Source organism: Lontra canadensis, unplaced genomic scaffold (genome assembly GCF_010015895.1).
Source record: "Lontra canadensis isolate GAN:19392208 unplaced genomic scaffold, GSC_riverotter_1.0 scaffold20, whole genome shotgun sequence".
Classification (NCBI taxonomy): domain Eukaryota; kingdom Metazoa; phylum Chordata; class Mammalia; order Carnivora; family Mustelidae; genus Lontra; species Lontra canadensis.
Window position 1 is genome coordinate 12726218 of NW_022631014.1, and position 21363 is coordinate 12747580.

Consider the following 21363-nt stretch of genomic DNA (forward strand, 5'->3'; position numbering starts at 1 on the left):
CCATGGCCCTACTTTTAAATGTGCCTAGAGCAATTTTCACTTTTTCAAAACTTCTCTTTTCAAGTTCTCAACTTCATGATATGTCAGTTTCATGGTCTTTCATTGTCAAAACAAACAAACATTTGAACAATGAAAATAACAATGACTGCAGCGGAATAAAACCCATCAAATATGCTAGATTATCCCTAATGATTCTAAAAAAGAAAAATGGTTTTGGCTATCTTTAGGAGATGCTAGGCAACTAACGCACTATTCTGAAAACTGGTACACAAGGGGGAAGAATCAAACATTTATCCTGCCCTCGTTGCAAACAGTTTCCCTAGGGAAACCAAGTAAGAATGAGGGAAACTTTTCCTTTGCGGTTGTAAGCCTACCAATAAATCAAGGAGGAATGAGAGAACAAATGAGAACATCACCTAATGAAATAATGAGTCCAGATGATGATCATCAATGGGAGCAAAATTCATGAGGTAAGAGGTTGATGCGGAGCTCTGTAACAGATGGACCCATAATGCCAGAACCAACGCAAAACGAGATAGGAGATGTGTCCTGAGTGAAGGACAGAAAGCCACCTGTGAGGTCTTCCTGAGTCTCAAGATCCTACTGCCAAATTACAGGAAATCCAGAGAACAGATGGGGTGTACAGTGGAGGGAGCACCTAGATTCTCAAATTCTTGACATAATCTACGAAATCCACAATGTGGAAAACTCGACAGCATAAAAGACTTGGTTTCTTTAACAGATCAATTGCAGGGAGAGAAAAAAAGGAGGAGGGAGAAGCTACAGATCAGAAAAGATTGGTGTGATGAATCAACCAAACGCAACATATGGACCTTGAATTTTTAATTGAAACAAGCCAACTATTAAAAAAAAGCAATAAGAAAATTCTAATATAGAATGAAAATTTGATGATACTAAGAATTTATTTCTTGTAATGGTGTGTGGGGTTTTTTTTAAATAAAGAGAGTACATACCTTTTGACAGATATACTGAACTATTTATAGATCAGACAGTATGATGTGTGAGATTGGCTTCAAACTAATCTAGTGGTGGTGGGAGGGGATGGGATATAGACAGAACAGAGCAGAAGCTCAGTTACTGAAGTTGCATGATGGGTATATAGAGGTTCATTATATTGGTTTTTATATATTTGAAATTTTCCAAGATGAAAAGATCATAATTCAAGAAGGACAGAAAGAGAGAAAAAGAGAGGGGGGAGAGAGGAAGGAATCATATGAACCATACAGAAAGAACAATCAAAACTTCCTTCCCACCCATGGCCACCAATAATAATTCATGACATAAACAAAGTTCCCTTTGATAGGAATTTCTGTAGAAGATAAAACCAGAAAAAAAAAAAGAGATAAAGTTAGAACACGATATCCGTGGTTCACAGCAGAACAAACAGGTTATAACAGAATTTTACCCAAGAATGAATGAAATCTTATAATCTGTCTCACCAGACAGCTTTCAAATCCTCTCATCATTGGAATGTTAAAAAAAAAAAAAAGAAAGAAAGAAAAGATAAGTATAGATCTAAAGACACAACTGAAGCCAGTACACCTATAATAAAGGCAGAATTTTTAAGTAAAGAATTTCAAACCAGATACAGTGAACTGGCATGCTCTGGTGACAAGGTGATTTTTATGAAAAATTTAAAAACATAAAGACTAAAATAGCAGAAATGTATTAAAACAAAAAATAAAAATAAAAGAGTCTATCCTTCTTAGGGTGTGAAATCCTGTAAGGAGAATATACTTCCAGGGGCCTGGGTTGTTCAGTCAGTTAAGCATATGGCCTTGATTCAGGTCATGAACCCAGGGTCCTGGATCAAGTCATGCATCAGGCTCCCTGCTCAGTGGAGAGTCTGCTTCTCCCTCTGTCCGCCTCTCCCCCTGCTTGTATTCTCTCTCTCTCTCTCTCTCTCTCGCTTTCTCAAATTTTTATATATATAATATTATATATTTTTTTATATATATATATATTTTTTTTTTTTTTTTTAAAGGAGAAATATACTTCTATCCCAGCTCAAAACTGGGATTTTCAGTTTTCAGCAGTTTTAGCAGTTTCACACCCGACTCTGTTGCTACCTACTAGAAACCTGTGTGGGAATAGTCTGATGCTCCAAAACCTGTAGGGGAATAGTCTGATGCTCCAAAAGCAGTGAGAGCTGTGGTGGGATTGGAGGGAAGCAGTAAAGCAGGCGCACCTAATCCAGCAGGCTTTTGGTCCAAGAATCAAGATGGCTGCCACCAAAGCAATGGCACACCCACAAGCAGATGTCGGGGCCTGCCTTGGCTGGAGTACAGCAGGTGGGTGGGGCAAGACCTTGCCTCCCCCACCAATGGACATGCCAGCTTTACTATATCGTGGTAGCTATGGAAGAGCAGACATTCTGTCAGAGATGACATACTAGACACAGACCCAAGACAGGATGATGGTTTCTGTGATGGACTTTGGGTGGAAGCAACCTGGAGCATAGATTGATCAGAAATCGAGAGCATTTTGAACGTGACCCAGAGACAATTGGCCTGACCTCCAGAACTCTCAGCCCAGTGTTAGGTAAGGAAGTGGATGCAGGCGCCCTGCTAGAGAGGCTGGGCTCATCTTTTAAAGCTAATTCTAGGCAAGAATTGGGAATATGGTGATGTCAGTGTTTTAATAGGCTCCAGCCACCTGGGAATGAGAACATCTGAGAAACTGCACAGAACATGGAGAGCCAAGCACCTGGAAATAGAACATCTGTAAATGAGTTTCCCTATTTTAATTCTAACAGGCTCTCTTCTCTCTCCCACACACAGAAACGGGTCTGGCTGCTTGCATTCCTTCCCTTATGTCCAGATGCATGCCTACTTTTTTCTTCCCCTCTCTTTCTCCCCTCTCACCTCTTTGCTGGCTTGCCAGATTTGCCTCTCCAGTTCTGCAGGTATCATTTTACCTCTAGGAGACACAGATTTGAGGCACTCAGTTATGTTTAGTCATGAACAGACACTGGTACTGTTTTTTTAAAAAGTATGAATTCCCCCTCCGCCCACCAGGCTTCCGGATCCTGTCCCCATTACCTTCCATCTGTTTCCACAAAGCAAACATTTTCTGTACCAATCCCAAGAAAGGAGGCTGCTTTCTTCATAGAGTAATGACACTAAATTAAAAGGGACAAGGGGGAAAAGGAAAACATGAATACAAAGCTTGAAAAAACTACTGCTTATTATCTAAAGTCATATGGCTAAGCCCAATCTTTGGAACGTTTTTGCATAAAAGAAAAAGAAAGTAATAATTCAAATGAGCTCCTTAACATACCAGTTGAAAACACTGACTTTGGTTGGGCTCAGAGAAACCAGGCTTTAATTTCACGTTTTCCCCCTGTTGCAACTATGGAATCTTGAGAAATAATGTATACTCTCCAAGCCTCAATTTGCTAATTGGAGGTGGGTGTGTCGGGGCCTAGTCCATCTGCTTTTCATAGAATTAAATGGGTTAATGTACGGAAAGGGCTTAGCACAGAGCCTGTCCTAGGGAATAAACATGGCCCCTGGAGGCTGTTGTTTTTCCCTAACATTGAGAGAAGTTTTCTCCTCATGCTACTAATAAGATTCACCATTAATGGAAACAGAAGCTAGTCCACTGCTGACTCAAAACCCTCCAAGGAGGGAGCGAGACTCCATCTCAAAATTTGCAGTCGCAAACTACAGAAGAATTTAATTATTTTCAAGAGCGAATAATGGGTTATAAATGCTGATCAGACACTTGACCGATCTTGTTTAATACTGAATGTTAGACTGAAATTAGACACAGAGGAAGGTGGCTAAAATTGTAATAACAAAAGTAATAATAATTTATGGGCACCTTACTTTATGCAGCCCTGGCATGAACAGGAGGCTAATAGAAGGTTTTGGAATTAGGTCTGGTCTAGTTTTTACTGGAAACGGTAGTATATGCCCGAGATTTTGGGGCCTTTTCTTCTCTACTACATAAAGCCTATAAAATAATTAGCATTCAAACATTGGAGATGTCACTCTTTATACATTAGTGTGGACAGGTGGTCAATTAATTCTTTCTCATGCCAGAAAAATGAAGGTGCTAAAGGACATTATTGTACCAAAAACCCTTAGTAATTTAATTTGTACGTATGAATACATTAAGAGAATAGTCATGCCTTCACACTTAACTTGATATATTCCCTCAAATGTGGTAACTTTTTTCTTCTTTTGTCAAGATAGTTTTATTGGAAGCTCTTTTTTTTTTTAACTGTGTAAAAATAAATGCAGAAGTAACACCATCAGGAAAAATGAAACCATCCTAAATAATTAATTTCAAGTATCAAATAGGACACGGCCAAATGCCTGTAGGATGCATTCATTTCAAGTTGGTACAAGAATATATGCATATTGAGGAGTAATCGTGTACATGAAAATGTAATTAATTCTCTACTTGCTACATCAGCCCACCATAGCTAGGGTGACATTGCCAAGGTGAATTATTTCTCACCAGAGACTTGGACTTCAACAATCAACTATTGATCTCACAGTGAGAAGTAGTAGCCTATCCCACTGGCATCTGTCATTAAGGAAAAGCACATTGCTTAGACCTGGAAAACAGCAAAGTGTCCCCAACCAATGGGTCTGCTGAATTTAAAAACTGGTAATCTCATGAAAAACTAGCCTCAGTGGAGCTGTCTTTGGTTATCTCAGGGCAGAGTAGAGTCCAATCTCAAATGGATAGGGACAGATTAAAAAAAAAATGTGTGCAAAACTGAAGTCTAAATATCTAAAGGCATCAGAGGGGAAAAGAGCCCTGGAGGAGAGAAAAAGAAGAAGAAAAGAAAGAAGGTAATGTTTCAGATGTGCTGAGTAGTTTCAAGGAGAGAAAAAACCTAGAAAACCGGAGTTCAGAAGCAACGGCTGCCTTTCGAAACAAATGGTGTTTGCTCCCATCTCTGGCAAAAGATAATTCAGTTGTTCATTCTAAGACCCAGTCTTCCCCCACCGGGTTTCATTCATCTACAGAAGACACAAACATTTCAGTGGGAATTTATTCCTATGACCATGAAACGGCAAGTGCCTCTATGAAAGACAGATGTGTACTGATGTTTTCCTTTCTGGTTCCTGCAAGGATTTTTTCTGTGACCTTGGGTTTCCCAGGGAACCGTGGCTTTCCCCTCCCGTAGACAGTGTGCTGGGCACTTGGACTAATCTGACGCTCAAATGAGCTCCAGGTGGTGTGGAAACCAGGGTCTGTGAGTGTACCCTGTCGGGGAGTGAAGAAAAGGAATGCAGTCCAGGGACCTCTCCAAGAGCACACAGCTGGCTCTGTTCCCAAAGCAGATGGACTACTCTATGCTCGGCCTGAGGTCCTAAAAAGCACCTGCTCACTGGTGAAGAACACCCCCATTAGCATTTAAACTCCGGTCAGACTCGCTGAGACAGAAGGGCCACAAACAGGGTGAGTGAATGAGGTATTCGAGGAGGCAGGACCTTGAGAACTGTACCCTGGTCTCTTCCGCCCCATCCCAGCCTCTGTCCTGTTAGAGGGGAACTAGGCCGATTGCTGGCTGGCCTGGGACGTCAGGGTCTCTCTTCTCCCTTTGCTTTGTAGTAGCAGACCATGATCACTACTTTATGCTGATTCTCAAAAGAACTTGGATTCTAAACTACACTTTCTTTAAATTCAAGGAATTCATATTTAACCGCTAATCAAGCCACAGATTATTACTTTCATTACTTTTCTCCAAAGTCCCTTTTCTTTTTGGTTCCTACTCAGCCTGGGGAGGTTACTGTGGATCCAGACAGTGTGGGGAGCTCTAGCATGATGTTCCAAGTCTCCGTGGACGGTTAAATTACAATCAAAACCTCAAGCATACAAATACACCCCCAGTGGTAAGGGCAGATACTCTGTGCTTGATGGTACAAGTCGGGGATGCAGTGGTTACTCTAGAAGCCACCCAAAAACAGGAAAAAAAAAAAAAAAGGCCACACAATAAATAGTACTGGAAAACAACCACAGGGTCATTGCCAACAACTAAGAGCAAATAAGGGAGGCATAGCAAAAAGCCTAACAGGATTTAAGACCACTGAAGAAACACAACCTTCTTAAATTCTTTCTTTTTTTTAATTTTAACCAATGAGTTGATTTGTTGTAATAAGTGATGAAGGTGATTGCCAAAATAGTAATGAAAATAATGCAAATATTATGACCTCCATCTCTTTATCAGAGCAGGAAAAGGAATGAATAAGGTAGAGTCTGGATGAATGGGGTAAAAACCTGTATTTGGAGCTATAGTGTGTTCGAAGATATGGAGTTTCTCTGTGGCAGTCACATTGTTATGAACTGAATGCTTATGTTCCCTCAAAATTCATGTGTTTAATCCCTAACGCCCAATGTGATGGGATTAGGTTGGCATGAGGTCACAAGGGTGAGACTGTCATAGGATTACTGCCCTAATAGGGGGAGAAGATAGAGACCTCAGCATCTGTCCACAATCAGGAGCTGAGGAAAGGCCACATGAGCACACAGTGCTCCCCAAACCGGGAAGCAGGCTCCCACCAGATACCAAATCTACCACCATCTTGGACTTTCCAGCCTCCAGAATGGTGAGGGATAAGCGTCAGCTGTTTAAGCCAGTTGGTCTATGATATTTTGTTACCATGGCTCAAGTAAACCAAGATGTATATCGAGTTCTTGGTTTTCTGCTCCATCTTCTGCTGCCATGTTACCCAGGCTTATATTTTACCTCTTTTTGCACATATATCTCCACTGGAGATTAAAAAAATAAAACTAGCTCTGTTTTTCCGAGTGCGTGAGGTTTCAATTTCTTTACACTCCCCATTTACCGTCTACACCTATGTCTCTGATCTCTCCCAGGCATGATCTTTAGTCTAGGCTCCCATAGAATTCCTTCCCTCTTCCCAGAGCAATTATTCCAGAAAAGACCACTAGTGAATTTTAAAACAAAGAATGAAGAAGGCAAAAGGAAAAGCACTGAGCTGATAGCAGGGGACCTACTGAATCAGCTTTCACAGGCAAGGGAGGTACAATTCAAAAGAAGGGATTTTGCATTTCGGATATGGGGCTTCCTCCAATTGAAATGCCAAAGTTTGGAGCCCAGAAACGGAAACTCCGCAACAATCCCAAGGGACGAAGTGTTCTTCCCAGATGTCCCCATTCCCAAACATTCTTCGCTTGCTCCCGAAGAAGTTTTCAAAAAGAAGGGCCTCAGGTGGCTGAGTTAGGAATCTCAGTTTAGATGATTCCTTCCAGACACTGGTTCACACTCAGCGCCCGCTTTGCACGTGGCACTGAACTAACCAAAACAAGGGCCAGCCAGGACAGGTGGAAAACATGGGAGGGATGGCCAGGTTTTCTTCCACTGTCCAAGTCTTCGTCTACAATTTACCCTTTGGCAATAATAATAAAGGAAATCATGCTCTTTAAAGAAAATGACAGATACAGGAAAGCTGGAAATGACAGAACTTTTAGAGTTTGCCAGCCTTGTGTGTTTCACAGGCGACCCTGGATTATCACAAAAGGTACGGAAGCTAAACTCTTCCTGCCAGGAATGGGGGGCGGAAGCAGTGATGGGATGGACAGAGGCACCCACTGGAATTGCACAAGAAGAAAAAAGGGAAAAAAGACTCTCTTTCAGATAAGACTACTTCAACTGTGCTATCTATTCTATCCACATTATGATAGCTCAGTAATTCTCCTCCTCCTAAGAAAACTAGCTATCATTTTTGTGTATCTATAATGTGCCAGCTGCTACTCTCCAACTTTCCATGCATTAGCTCATTCAGTCTCTGCAACAACCCACTTAGCCATGACTACTAAGCTCATGTGACTGGCGGCTGGGTGGCTATGATGGCCCCAAATGGTTCCTTTCTCCCTGTGTTCATGCCCTTTGCCAGAGGAGTTCACAGCAAGTCCACCTACGAGATAAAGTCGGTTTCCCCACTTCTTCGATCTTGGCTCATTGACACCACTTGCTTCACTGAGGAAATGAGGTAGAAATGACGATGTGCCAGCTCTGAGCCCAGACTCAAGAGGATCAGTGGGTGTCCATATTGTTTTTCCCATGGACCCCCATCATGACTACACACCTGGACCAGCCTGCTGGAGGATGAGAGACAAGCAGAGGGAACTCACTGGATTCATCCCTATCGGGGCCACTTCTACCTCAGCCATTGGGCAGCTGACACCAGATACATAATGGAGCCCCACCAAGAGAGGCAGAACTGTCCTGGCTATCCCAAGACTTGTAAGCAATGATATCTAGCTCTAGTTCGACACCACTGGGCTTTGGGGTAATTTGTTAGAGACCACAGTTAACTGCTACTTATTTTAACAAATTGGGAAACTGAGGCACAGAGGAGTTAATTAGCTTACCCAGGGTCACTCAGCTAATTAGTAGGGGAGACAAGAACTGAATGCAAGCAGCTTAGCTCAAAGCCAATGTACTTACCCACAATCAGACCTCCTACAGCAAGGAGAAAAAGGACATAGAGGATTGTGGCAACATGCAATGTGGGGGGTGGGGGGCGTGTGTGTGATGTTCTCTATTTCAGAATAGCTCCCTTTCCTCTTGAAAACCTTTGTGTTAGTCATTCAAAGCAATCGGTTTTTATAAGGAAATGTGAGTCTACTGACAGAGTTAAGCAATCATCTAAGTTTTAATAAATAAGGCACTCAAAGAAGAGATTCTCAGAAAGAGGTAGCAGTTTCAAATTGAATGTTCTCTTTTTTCAAAGAAAAATGTTATAGACTATAAATTTTTAAATAAAGATGATGTACAAAATTGAGTGGTCAGGGGTTACAGTATCAAACTCATCAGAATTTCCTTTGGAATGAAATATGACATTATACTTAGGCATATTAGTCATACGTGGATAGGATAAAAGCATATCAGAAGACCCAAACAAACAAACTCCCTTAAATAATACATTCTCATAAAATCTGTATCTGATATCAAAAATAATTTTTTACCTCTGCCGATGTGAAAAGGATTAATCTTGGCAACCCAGACAGCCCCTTTTCCTTAATCTCAGGACAATATTTGTATCTAGCTAAATTCATTGCATACATATTGGACACTGAACCACCTGCAAAAAACAAAATTGAAATGGCATATTTATAGCATGAAATTATAGCTCCCTAAGTGCCGACCACAGGGGAAGATGTGAACGGCTATGGCTGCTCTAGCTTAATGACAGATCCCCAGAAATCATCTGAGCCCCATGCCCGACCCATGACTCTTACCCACTTCCTAACCCCCAATTACAGCAATTTCCAATCTCAGCAAAGACTGAAGTTTTAGTCTCTTCTCTTATTCCAGAGTTTTTTCAAACTAAATTTTTCCCTCTACTTACGAGGGCCAGTTCCCAAGTCTTCATAGTTAACAATATTCTGTCTGTCACCTGACCAAGAAAATGGCAATACATGCTCATCCCTGGTCCCAAGAAAGGACTGTAGGATGCACTACATGATTCAGAAAACTTCTCGAGTAAAATTGATTGATAAACATATAGCCCTTCCAAATTCCCAGCAGCAGAGAATTTCATTTGTAAGCTATAAATCCCAAATTGTACACATCTCCTTGGTTTAACATTTACATCAGTTGCTTAGCATTTATGCAAAATGTTGCCACTCCAGAGAAAGGAACGAGCTAGATTCTCAAGTAGCATTATTCCTACCCAACTTTTTGGAATGTGAATTTCTTCAAGGACTGTTCCTCATATAACACACAAATAAACGTTTGGGTGTTTGCAGTGGAAGGGAGATGGCAATAACTAGCTGTACTTACCTGGGTTAAATATTCCATCCCCTTCTTTCCAGCCAATAAATTCAATCATTTTCTTCAGAACCGCTTCTTCCACTAACAGAAACACTGGGGACACCTCATACGTATAACTAGATAGATATAAAAAACACTTCACTTCTATGACTAGAGTCAAACCATCCCTTTGGTGTCCCAAGAAAAATGCACATAGAGTTTTTTCAACCAAGTGGCTATGGAAGTGTAGGTAGAGTGTTTGGAAATTTATCCAGTTGGAAATCGAGAAACATAGCCTGTGATCGTGCTAGTCATGGTTTGATAGATGCCAATAGCTGGGGGATACACAAGGGATACACAAGGCTACTTCAGCAGTCATAATTTACAGGAACACTTTGGGTCCACTGGGAGCCATAAATACAGAACATCTAGATTTTTTGTATTAGCCATAAACCACGGCCATTTCATTCTTTGGATGCTGCTTTGGATGCTAGTTAAAGAAGAACCATTGCCAGGTGCCTGGGTGGCTCAACCAGTTGAGCATCTGCCTTTGGCTTGGGTCATGATCTCGGGGTCTTGGGATCAAGCCCCACATTGAGCTCCTTGCTCAGTGGGGAGTCTGCTTCTCCCTTTCCTTCTGTACCCCCATCCCCGCTTGTGTGAGTGCACTCTCTCTCTCTCTCTCTCTCATCATCTCAAATAAATAAATACATTCTTAGAAAAAAAGAAGGAAAACCATTGTCATGGTAACCAGGTTTTATTAGGTTCCTATCACGTGTACCCTAAGTCAGTTCTAGCTATTCTACAGGGAAACTACTTACCCTGAACTAGGGTTTTCTCCACTATATTCTTGTGCTGGCACAAATGGGAAGTGCTCTGTGGGGTCTCTCTTATTATGCGATGATTTTATTGCAAAGCACTGCCCAAATCCCCTGTCATTGAAGGTTTTGTTGCTCCAGGATGGACTAAGTTAGCCCCTTGGGGAAGGCCTCTGTGGCAGGGAGCTACCTTTCCCAAGGTCACAACCAGGTATAAAGGCCTGGCCATATGGGCCCAACTCCAGACCACTCTGAAGGGCCACTATAGCTCTAAAAATCTCCACTAAGTCAGCCATTTGAGCCGGCAGAACAGCTTGGCTTCTGGTTCTGCCCACTCCTGCTGCCTTTCTCATCACCCATGTGGATCCCAAGGGCGTTCTTTAATAAACACCCTGCTCACTAAACTCATCTAGAGCAGCTTCCCAGGGAACCCCATCTGGGAGGGTTACCATGCCTTGTTTCATAATATTTGAGTCTCTTCTTTCTGTAGATAACTTGAGGGTGACTAAATTACCTATAATCTCCTCTAACAATTAAGCCATTACATTAAAGTGTATCTGAATAAATACATATTCCAAATATGTAAGCCAAGCAGACACACTTAACTTTGCAGTCACAGAATTGAATGCGAATATTTTAACACCTTCAAGGGAAAACTTTGGACATGAGGCAAAACAAAAACAAAAACACAAAATGAAATGAAACAAAGAAATGGAACACCTACTATATGTCACCTCCCTACCTCCCTACATGCCAAGCTCTCTATAGACAGCATGTCATTTTGCAAACACTCCAGGTTCTATTTTCAACCATGCGAGGAAGCCAGTTCACACATTTCAAAAGTGTGGGGAAAAAGTCTATGTGTTTGTGTGTACCTGCAAATATAAGTGAAATAATTGTTCACTTAAAAAAAAATTAATATATAGCCTGCCTACAAAATCTGGCTCAACGGTAAACCTGGGGAGAGGCATGAAGGTGGAGGAGAGGACAATATGAGATGCTCTCATAGCTTGCTCACATTTTCAGTGGATTGTTCAGCTTAGCAACAATTTAATACTTTGCAATCCGCTCTATGTTTCAGCTAAAAGAACCCAGACGAGAAGTTAGATATCACAGGACATAGAATTAAAGGTTTAGAGAGTTGGGTAATTTTACTGTGTCTTCTGGCCCACCTACCACTTAACACTTCTACTCACTGTAAACTGGTATCATCTCTCATCACCCCACTGAGATTTCTCTAACTGAAGTCACCAGTGACATCGTGTTGCCAACTCAAGGGACAATTTTTAGTCTCTGTCTTAGTTAAATACTGAACAAGCTTATGATTCTAGACACACTTTCCTCTAGGGTTTCCATGACTTCCTGGTTGATTTTCTCCTTCTTCTCTGTCTCTCCACTGTCGGCTGGTCTTCCTTCCTCCTAACTATGAGATATTATTAGACGTCCTCAAGCCCCAGTCCTATGCTTCTGTCCTCACTCTACAGTCTGTCCTGCAGACACCACTTCTCCATCTCCTGGTTTGTTTTTGTTCAAAGTGTCTTCAGCCTGCTCATCAAAACCAATTGTTTGGCTTTGAAAATATATCAGTGCTTGGGAGACCGCCACAGAAATTCAGATTAATTTAATTGGTCTGAGTTGGGACCCAGGCCTCAATATATTTTTTGGAAATGTCCCAGGCTGATTCTGATGAACAGGAGGAGTTGAGCATCACTGACTTAAGGAATCCCATCTGTGCCCACCTTTTCAATTACCATCATTCCCCAGTTACTCCTTATTGACACCTTTTATAGAGATATTAGAATTCCAGGACTGTATATCTCTCAGCTTGGCTGATAAAAACTCTTAAATAGCTCAGAGTCACTGTAAACTCAAATTCTTGCAACTAAAAATTAAATTCCTCTCTTGCCTTTTTCATCATATCCCTGAAAACTGATCCCCTCTTCTGATGCTTTTTATATCAATGAATGACATGACCAGCAACCCAGCTACAGAAGCCAGAAACCCAAGCATCATTGTATAGACCTCCTTCTTGTCTTCATTCCCAAGGTCCAATATATTACCCAGACCTTTCTGTTTTATCCTTTTACCAGCCCTCCTGATCAGTCCCCTCCAATCCACTCTTCATATGTCTAGTGATCTTTTCAATAAACAAATGGCATATAATGACTTAGAAACCTTTAAAAGCTTTCCTTTGTACTTAGAATAACTCAAAAACATGGCCCACTGGGTCTTGCATATCTGGTCCCTCTCCATTTCTCTAATCATATCCTCTGTTATGCTCCCCATAGGTTTCTACACCCTCACTGACCTTTCAGTTCATAAAGTACATCATGCTGTCTCCTGCCACAAAACCTTTGTGCGTGCTGTTTCCTCTGTTTGAAACTCTTCTCTCCTCTTTTCACCTAGTTAACTCTTACTCATTCTTCAGCTCTTCATTTCACTTCCTCAAGGAAGACTTTCCTGAGCTCCCAACGTGGAAAAATTGTCCCATTTATATTTATAGCAGCATGCACCTCTTCATATGTGAATTAAAATTTTACATTAATTTGTGAGGATAATTTTTTTGTGAATTTGCATGGAACATCTCTATCTCACTAGACTTTTTGCTTCATGAAGGCCAAGTCAAGTTTTGCTTCTATTCAAAGTATCTCTCTGGCACTTAGCAGAGACATGGCTTTTCATGCAGGAATGAATGACAAGTTGCTTAATCAATTTTTTCATCTGGTAATTGGAGATAACCATGCCTGCATGAAACATCTCACAGTACGTCTATCAAATCAAACAGCTCTTTAAAATATTGCTAAGTGTCATTCCATTATTTATGATGACACTATACCAATGAAATCATGAAATAGAAGTTCATGAAATAAAACTTTGTCTACTTAAAAAACATCTCTAATGCATGCTTTATGTAAGAGTCCAGTAAAATGGTACTTACACACTTGGGTTTAATGCTTCTGTCATAAATCGGGCCACCAAGGAGTAGTAATCAAGTCCAGCATACAACTGGTTGAAAAATCTTGGATGGTCTGTAAATTTAAGCAGAGCATTCATCAACAAAGCAATAAAAACGAAAAAGACTTTCCATATAACAGTAACATAAATCAATCTTTCAGACAAGAAACGCAGCCAGATACAAAAGAGTATATACTGCATGAATCCACTTATAGGACATTCAATATAAGGCAAAACTGATCTATGGAGACTGAGGTTAGAATTCTGGGTACCTTTGGGAAGGCGATATTGACTAGGAAGGGACTCAAAGAAGGCTCTGGAGTGCTGGAAAGGGTCTACATCTTGATCTGGGTGATGGTTACTCATACACAGTTATGGGCAAATTCACAGAGCACTTGAGATCCGTCCACTTTACTGACTGTAAATTATGCCTCAGTTTTTAAAAGAATTCAAAATCTAATCATGTACAAAGGGACCAAATGTTGAAAACCCACCTCATAACTCTCTCTACTAAACCATCATGTTTCTCAGCAACACTTGGGCACCGTCTTAGGATCTCTGGTTTATTTGTTCCCTTTTTTCACCCCACGCCCCCAATCCAAACCAGAACCCTTGAGAAATGGATTACTAGAACTATCTGTCCAAGTATCAAAGCCTGCTACCTTTATCTTCAGAAGATATGGATCTTAACTTCCCTATCTTTAAACATATTTCACTCACCAACAGGGTTCACTTCGGGCTAACGGCAGTGAGTGGCCTTTTCATTTTTCAGATTGGACCATTTTTCATAGTGCAACTGGCATTATGTAGATGGAAGTAAGATGTGACTCATCATAGGGCTTACATAAACTTTCTAATTCAACTTACTTCAAAGGCAGTAGCCTTTAAGACTCAACTTCAGTTCCAACTTTCTATTTTTTTTCCCCTCCTATAAAAGGTCTCATAAAGGTTCTTGGCTTTCCACAGTGTGAATATTCACACCAAACACCAGGCTAACTGACTTGACATTCTCAATCATAGGAAGCCCAGCATGACAAAGAACAAGGAGGCAGGAGGTCTGTTTCTAAATTTGAGTATTTGGAAACCTTTTTATTTAGTGACTTGTCATTACAGCTCATAGCATTTGGTTTTAGGGTATTTTTCTCTTTAAGCTAGGAGTTCAATAAAAAACAAAAGCTCAAGAAAATGTTCTTTTAAATAAAATATGGAAAACTTCCTCTAATCTGGCAAAGGAAACCAGACATTGCTACAAGTAATTTTAATAAGATTTTTTTTTTAGTTCCATGTTAATTTATGATTGATTTCCATGGTAACATTATGGAAAATATCCAGTAAACTGAAAAGTCTCCTGCATTAAATGTCATTCTACATTTCTGACATGCACTATAATAATAAGATATGTATCTCTGCTTTTGAAATGTTAACTGGGTTTTTGATACATACACCAGACTTTCCCAAGGGAATATAAACCAATTATTTTTAGCCAGGATTTTATTATCTTCTTTCCACTAAATTTAGTTCAGTGTCAGAATTCACAAAGCATAATGCCTGCATGGTCTTAAGCACCAGATTACCTTCACGGCACACTGCGAAATGCATATTTTGGAAAGTTACTTCCTTACTTCTGGAACTTGTTCCCTGGGTGTGTGGGATATTAACAGTTGGACTAGTACATCAGCACAAGTCCAATACCATACTACTGCTTTGACAAAATATCATAGCAGTTAAGCATTATGGCAAAGCTATCACAGCAGAAACTTACCATGTATTCATTTTTTTACGCTTTCTTAAAGATTTTTATTTTTGATCCTGTTAGATTTGATAAAATAATTTAACAATTACCAACTGCCAAGACTTCATTAGTATCTTCCCAATCTACTCCTGTTTATAGTAAAGACAACCTCCTGAGCACTTTTTTTTTTTTTTTGCATATTGTGGACCATGAAGATTTAAAATCCCTTTACAAGTTCTATCATCAAACTATGCTTTGCCAGTTTAGACCAACGTAAGAAATAATAAGTAGAGTCATCATGTATGGTCTTGATTATAAATGGAGGATGGGGATCGCCAAGAAGCAGATCATATTTCTGTACAAGCACTAACACTAATGGTTTTTCTATCCATTTATCTTTGGCCTTGACAAAAAAAATCTTTATTACGAAATAAGTGGCCCATTGTAAAAATAACAGAACCACTATTTTTTGATCCATCTTTCTTATTGCATAAACATTGTCATACTCAGCTTTACTATCAGGTAAATACATGATTAAGAAAATATAAGAACTTGTTAGGGATACAGATCAAGGAAGGAAATGAAAGTCTTACTTGTTTTGACGCTGTAGCGTATGACATCCTGGCAGAGCTCCAACAGCCTGTGGTGTGGCTCTCCCATGTCTCTCATCTCCAAATCAAGAAGTTGTTTCAGCTGCTCGGGGGGCCGCCACTCACAAACCTAGACATTCAGCAATGACAGTTAATTGAGCTCCTACTGGAGTCAGGTATCGAGAGGGTGTTAGCATCATGGGCCCTACCCTCACAAAGCTTCCAGACAAATGGGATTCCAGACAAGTGGAACTGAGATTTAAATGTACAACCTTAGTCCAGGATGAAAAGATGGGATGGTGACCCAGGTGTTACTGGAACAAATGAGGGGCCCCACTTTCAAATGGAAGGTCAAAGATTCCCTGGAGGAAATGATTTCTAGCCAAGCAAAGATTAGGGGATGGGGAAGGCAAGAGGGCACTCTAGGTAGAAGGAACCAGGGTCTTAAAGGCTAAAATACAAGGGCACATCTGAAGAATGAAGTTAGTTTAGTGTGGCCAGAATATGAGGTTGGAGGAAGGAGAGGCAAGAAGGGAAGCTGGAATCCCATAATAACTTCCTCACTAGTATCTCTGTTTGTACCCTTACACTTGACCCATACATTCTATCAGCCTGGCAGCCAGAAACCGAAATGATCCTCTTAAACCCAAGCCATGGCCATTCCTTTGCTAAAATATCTCAGTGGCTCACTTCCTTCAAAGTAAAGCCAAGTCCTCACAATGACTTCAAATGATCCTGTATAATGTGCTTCCCTTCACGGCGCTTCTTCTCAAGTTTAGCTCTGCTTTCCTCCCGGCTGACATTTCCCCACCACCTGGACCTCTTTGCTGTTCCTTAAACATGCCAGGCAATCTCCACCCTGAGAGTCTTCATGCTGGCTGTGCCCTCTGCCTGGATATTCCGGCCCCACATGTCCTCATGGCTCACCTCCTCAGTTCTTTCAAAGCTTTGCTCAAAAGTCCCTTTCTCAATGACAACAATCCTGATTCCCTTATTTAAAATCACAAGGTTCACCTTACCCCAGCTCTATCAGCCCCTTAACATTTCCTGCTCTTCCTTTTGCCATTGTACTTCTCATCTTTAAACATACCATGTAATTCATTTATTTTGTCCCACATAGTCTCCATGAAAGCAGAGATGTCCATCTGTTTGCTCACTGCTCCCAAGTAAGTAACACAGTACCTACCACACAAAGGGAGCTCTACAGCCATGTGGTGAATGAAAGGATGAATGAAGGAATGAAATGAGACTCCAGATCATGACAGATTTTCCGTGGTATGTTACAGAGTTTGAACTTGGCTCTAGGGCAGCCATTAAAATGTTTTGGACCGGGGAATGATACAAACATATTTGTGTTTTGGCCAATAGCTTTAGTTGCTATGTGGAGATTCCAAGTAAAATCAGAAAGAAGACGTGGCTGTAACAAACCAGGCAAGAGAAGGTGGTTTTCTGAATGAAGTAGATACTACTGGAATGAAGTATTTCCAGAGATATTTAAAATGCAGAAACAACAGAACTCAGAAATCAGTTACACAGCAAGGGTGAGGGAGAGGGATGAGCCAGGGACAACTCTGAGGTCTGTTATGTGCATGGGTTGATGGTGGTGATGAGCAAAAGAATCTGCTTTGGGATGGGGTCAGGATGATGAGTTTGGGGCATATGTAGCCTGAGGCCTCTCAGGACATCCAAAAGGGGTGCAAGAGTTGGTCTGAAGCTCTTGTGAAAGGCCAAGAACAGAGTTCCATACATCCACCATGATAATACACCATGGGGGACGTACTCAGAGAGAATCTAAGGAAAGGCATGGGATCTCCCCTGGGCACCACCATCCCTTAAGGTGGAGGACAAGCCAGAGAAGCAGGGAAAATCTGAGAAGAGTTCAGGGCTCCTAAAACAAAGAAAACAGAATGCTTTAAGGAAAAGATGGTCATCACCATCAAATCCTGTTGAGAAGCCCAATTTGATAAAGACTGAGAAGTGCTCATGGGATTTATCAACAAGGAGGTGTTCTTGGCAAGAGCCATTTGACTTAGAGAGGTGGGAGTGGAGGCCAGATTGCCATGAAGTGAGGGTGTGGGAGGTGAGGAAAGAGAGGGAGGGAGGGAGCATAGACAATCTTTAAAAAGTTCGGCTGTGGAGGGGAGGAGAGAGACAGGGGAGTAGCCAGGAAGTCAGGAGACTAGGAGGTGGGAGGCTGGGGAAAGCAAGAAAAAATACCGAGTTGTACAAGGGGCATGGAATTAAACTCTGATGTGAGAACCATAACAGGCAGGGATAATTCAAAAGTGACTGAGACAATCCAAAGGAATGACTACTCATAGAAACACATCTCAGAGATACTGCAGGTTTAGTTCAGAATGGGAATATTGAAATAAAGTGGGTGAAACAAAGATTTGGGTTTCCCAGGGCATATAAAAGTTATGTTTACACTGTACCAGCTAGTCTATTAGGTGTACAATAACATGATCTAAAAAATGTACATACCTGAATTTAAAAAAAATTAGTTGTTGGGGGAGGTCATCAAGAAGAGGTGACCATCAAATGACCCACGAGCTGACCTTGGCACTTGGAGGCACCTCACCCCTCCCCAGTCCTTGGAATGTGGGTTCTGCTTGTGTCTCCTGCTTCCAGAGGCTGCTCCAAGGACACAGCCTTGAGACAATGATGTGGTGTTGAGAACAGTTGCATAGTATATTGGATTAAACCCAGCTAAGGCCCCTATATGTCTGTATGTCTATCTATCTATCAAACCTTTTAAGGTTTGGAGGGCAGGTGTGGAGATCCACTCATTTTGCCCAAGATAACGTTTCCTACGTAAGTTCCCTTTGCTTATTAAAACTGCCACATGTCAACCTGGAGTGGTCTGTATATTTCCTTGGTCTCTCCCTGCTCTCTCCAGGAGCCAGTTTCAGATTTCACCCAGGAAACTCCTGAGGAGATTAGGAGCCCAAGTTATTTTAATGCTAAAAAATGCAAACTATCATCTGAGCCTTCAGTGAGTCGTAATCTTTTTGCTGGTGGAGGGTCTTGCCTCCATGCTGATTGGCCATGGACTGATCAACGTGGTGGCTGCTGAAGGCTGGGGTGTCTATGGTGACATCTTAAAAAACAAAGTTTGCTGCATTCCTGGACTCTTCCTTTCATAAACAATTTCTCTGTAGCATGTGCTGCTGTTTAATAGCATTTCACCCACAGTAGGACTTCTTTCAAAATCAAAGTCAATCTTCTCAAACCCTGCTGCCTCTTTGTCAACTAAGTTTATGTACTATGCTCAATCCTTTGTGGTCATTTCAACAGTCTTCACAGCATCTGCACCAGGAGTAGTTTCCATCTCAAGAAACCACTTTCTTTGCTCATCCGTCAGAAGCAGCTCCTCAGACGGTCAAGTTTGATCATGAGATTGCCGCAATTCAGTTCCATCTGTAGGCTCCTCTTCTAAGTCTAGTTCTTTTGCTATTTCTACCACATCTGCAGTGACTTCTCCACCAAAGTCTTGAACCCTCAAAGTCATCTACAACAGCTGGAATCAACTTCTTCCAAACTTCTGTTCATGTTGATATTTTGACTTCTTCCCATGTATCTCAAATGTTATTTATGGCATCTAGAATGGTGAATCCTTTCCAGAAGGTTTCCAATTGACTTTGCCCAAATCCATCGGAAGAATGACTTTCTAGGGTAGCTATAACCTTATCAAATGTCTTTTTAAAATGGTAAGACCTGAGAGTCAAAATTACTCCTTGATCCATGGGCTACAGAGTGGACGTCACGTTAATGATTCCATTAATCTTACACATCTCTACAGAGCTCTCGGGTGACAACGTGCATTGTCAAAAGTGGCAATATTTTGAAAGGAATCTTTATTTTCTTAGCAGTAGGTCTCAACTGGGGGCTTGAAATATTCAGTAAACCTTGTTGTAAACAGATGTGCTGTCACCCAGGCTTTGTCTTTCCATTTGCAGAGCACAGACAGAATAGATTTAGCATCACTCTTAAAGGCCCTTGAGTTTTCAGAATAGCCAATGAGCACTGGCTGCAGCTTCAAGTCATCAGCGGCATTAGCCCCTAACAAGAGAGTCAGCCTGCTGAAGCTTCGAAGCCAGGCACTGGCCTCTCCTCTCTAGCTCTGAAAGGCCTAGATGGCACCTTCTTCAGGCATAAGGTTGTATCATCTATACTGAAACATCCGATGTTTAGTGTAGGTCTTCTGGATCACTTTCTGCAGCTTCTACATCAGCCCTTGCTGCTTCGCTCTGAACTCTTATGTTACAGGGACGGCTTCTTCCCTTAAACCTCATGAACCATCCTCTGCTAGCTTCATCCTTCTCTTCTGTGGCTTCCTCACCTCTCTCAGCTTTCCTAGACTAGAGGAGAGCGAGGGCCTTGCTCTGGATGAGGCTTTGGTTGAAGGGAGTGTTATGGCTGGTTTGACCTTCTATCCAGACCACTAAATCTTTCTCCAGATCAACAGTAAGTTTGTTTTACTTCCCTGTCATTCATGTGTTCACTGGAGTAGCGCTTTTAATTTCCTTCAAGAACTTTTCCTTTTGTAGTCACAATGTGGCTGGCTCTCTGGGGCAAAAGGCCTAGCTTTTGGCCTGTCTCGGCTTTCCAAGTGCCTTCCTCACTAAGCTGCATCATTCCTGGCTTTTGATTTAAATTGAGAGACATGCACCTCTTCCTTTCAGATGAATACTTAGAGATCATTTCAGGGTTATTCATTGGCCTTATTTCAATCTTCTTGCGTCTCAGAATAGGGAGACCCAAGGAGGGGGCAAGAGACGGGAACTGACAACGAGTAGAATAGTCAGAACACACACAACATTATCAATAAGCTCACTGTCCTATATGGGTGTGGTTTGTGATCCCTCAAAACAATTACAAGAGTAACATCAGAGATCCCTGATTATAAAAAACTATAAAAATACCATTATATTTTATGATATGATGTTATAATATATATAATATGTTTTATAATATGTTATAACATGTAACAAGTCCAACAACAACAAAAAAGTTTGAAATATTGTCAGAATTATGGAAAGGTGACACAGAGATGCAAAGTAAGCAAATGTTGTTGGAAAAATGACCCCAATAGTCTTGCTGGATGCAAGGATGCCACAAACCTCCAAACTGTAGAAAACATGCTATTCACAAAGTGCAGTAAAGTGCAATGCAGTAAAATTAGGTATTCTGATTTACACAACATGATTAAATCTCAAATGCATTTAGTGGATGGAAAATTGCACGACTCAGAGGGCCCCTTGTGATTGGATTCCACCTGTCTCACATTCTGGAAAAGGCAAAAAATACAGACTTAGCGAACTCATGTAACTCTACACCCAAGAGGGAGCAAATTTTACTAGATGTAAATTATAACTCGATTTTTTAAAAAGTGTCTGAGAAAGAATGTCTACAAGAGAAGACACGAGAAGTAATCATCTCAGAGTGCAGGGATGTATCTGAGTGGTGCCCTGTTGGATCTCTGACAAAGCTAGATTAAGTTAA

At 41.1% G+C, this 21363-nt stretch overlaps 1 protein-coding gene across 1 annotated transcript in view; it reads right to left on the reverse strand.

The window, feature by feature from the left end:
- GADL1 (glutamate decarboxylase like 1) overlaps nt 1–21363 on the reverse strand; it is a 162798-nt gene that overhangs the window by 113809 nt on the left and 27626 nt on the right. Inside the window, exons 3-8 of the mRNA XM_032861030.1 lie at nt 15862–15988; nt 13520–13610; nt 9794–9900; nt 8977–9092; nt 3063–3142; nt 2886–2940 (exon numbers count right to left, since the gene is read on the reverse strand). Of these exons, the coding sequence (XP_032716921.1) occupies nt 2886–2940; nt 3063–3142; nt 8977–9092; nt 9794–9900; nt 13520–13610; nt 15862–15988 (576 nt within the window). The remainder of the gene's footprint in view (nt 1–2885; nt 2941–3062; nt 3143–8976; nt 9093–9793; nt 9901–13519; nt 13611–15861; nt 15989–21363) is intronic.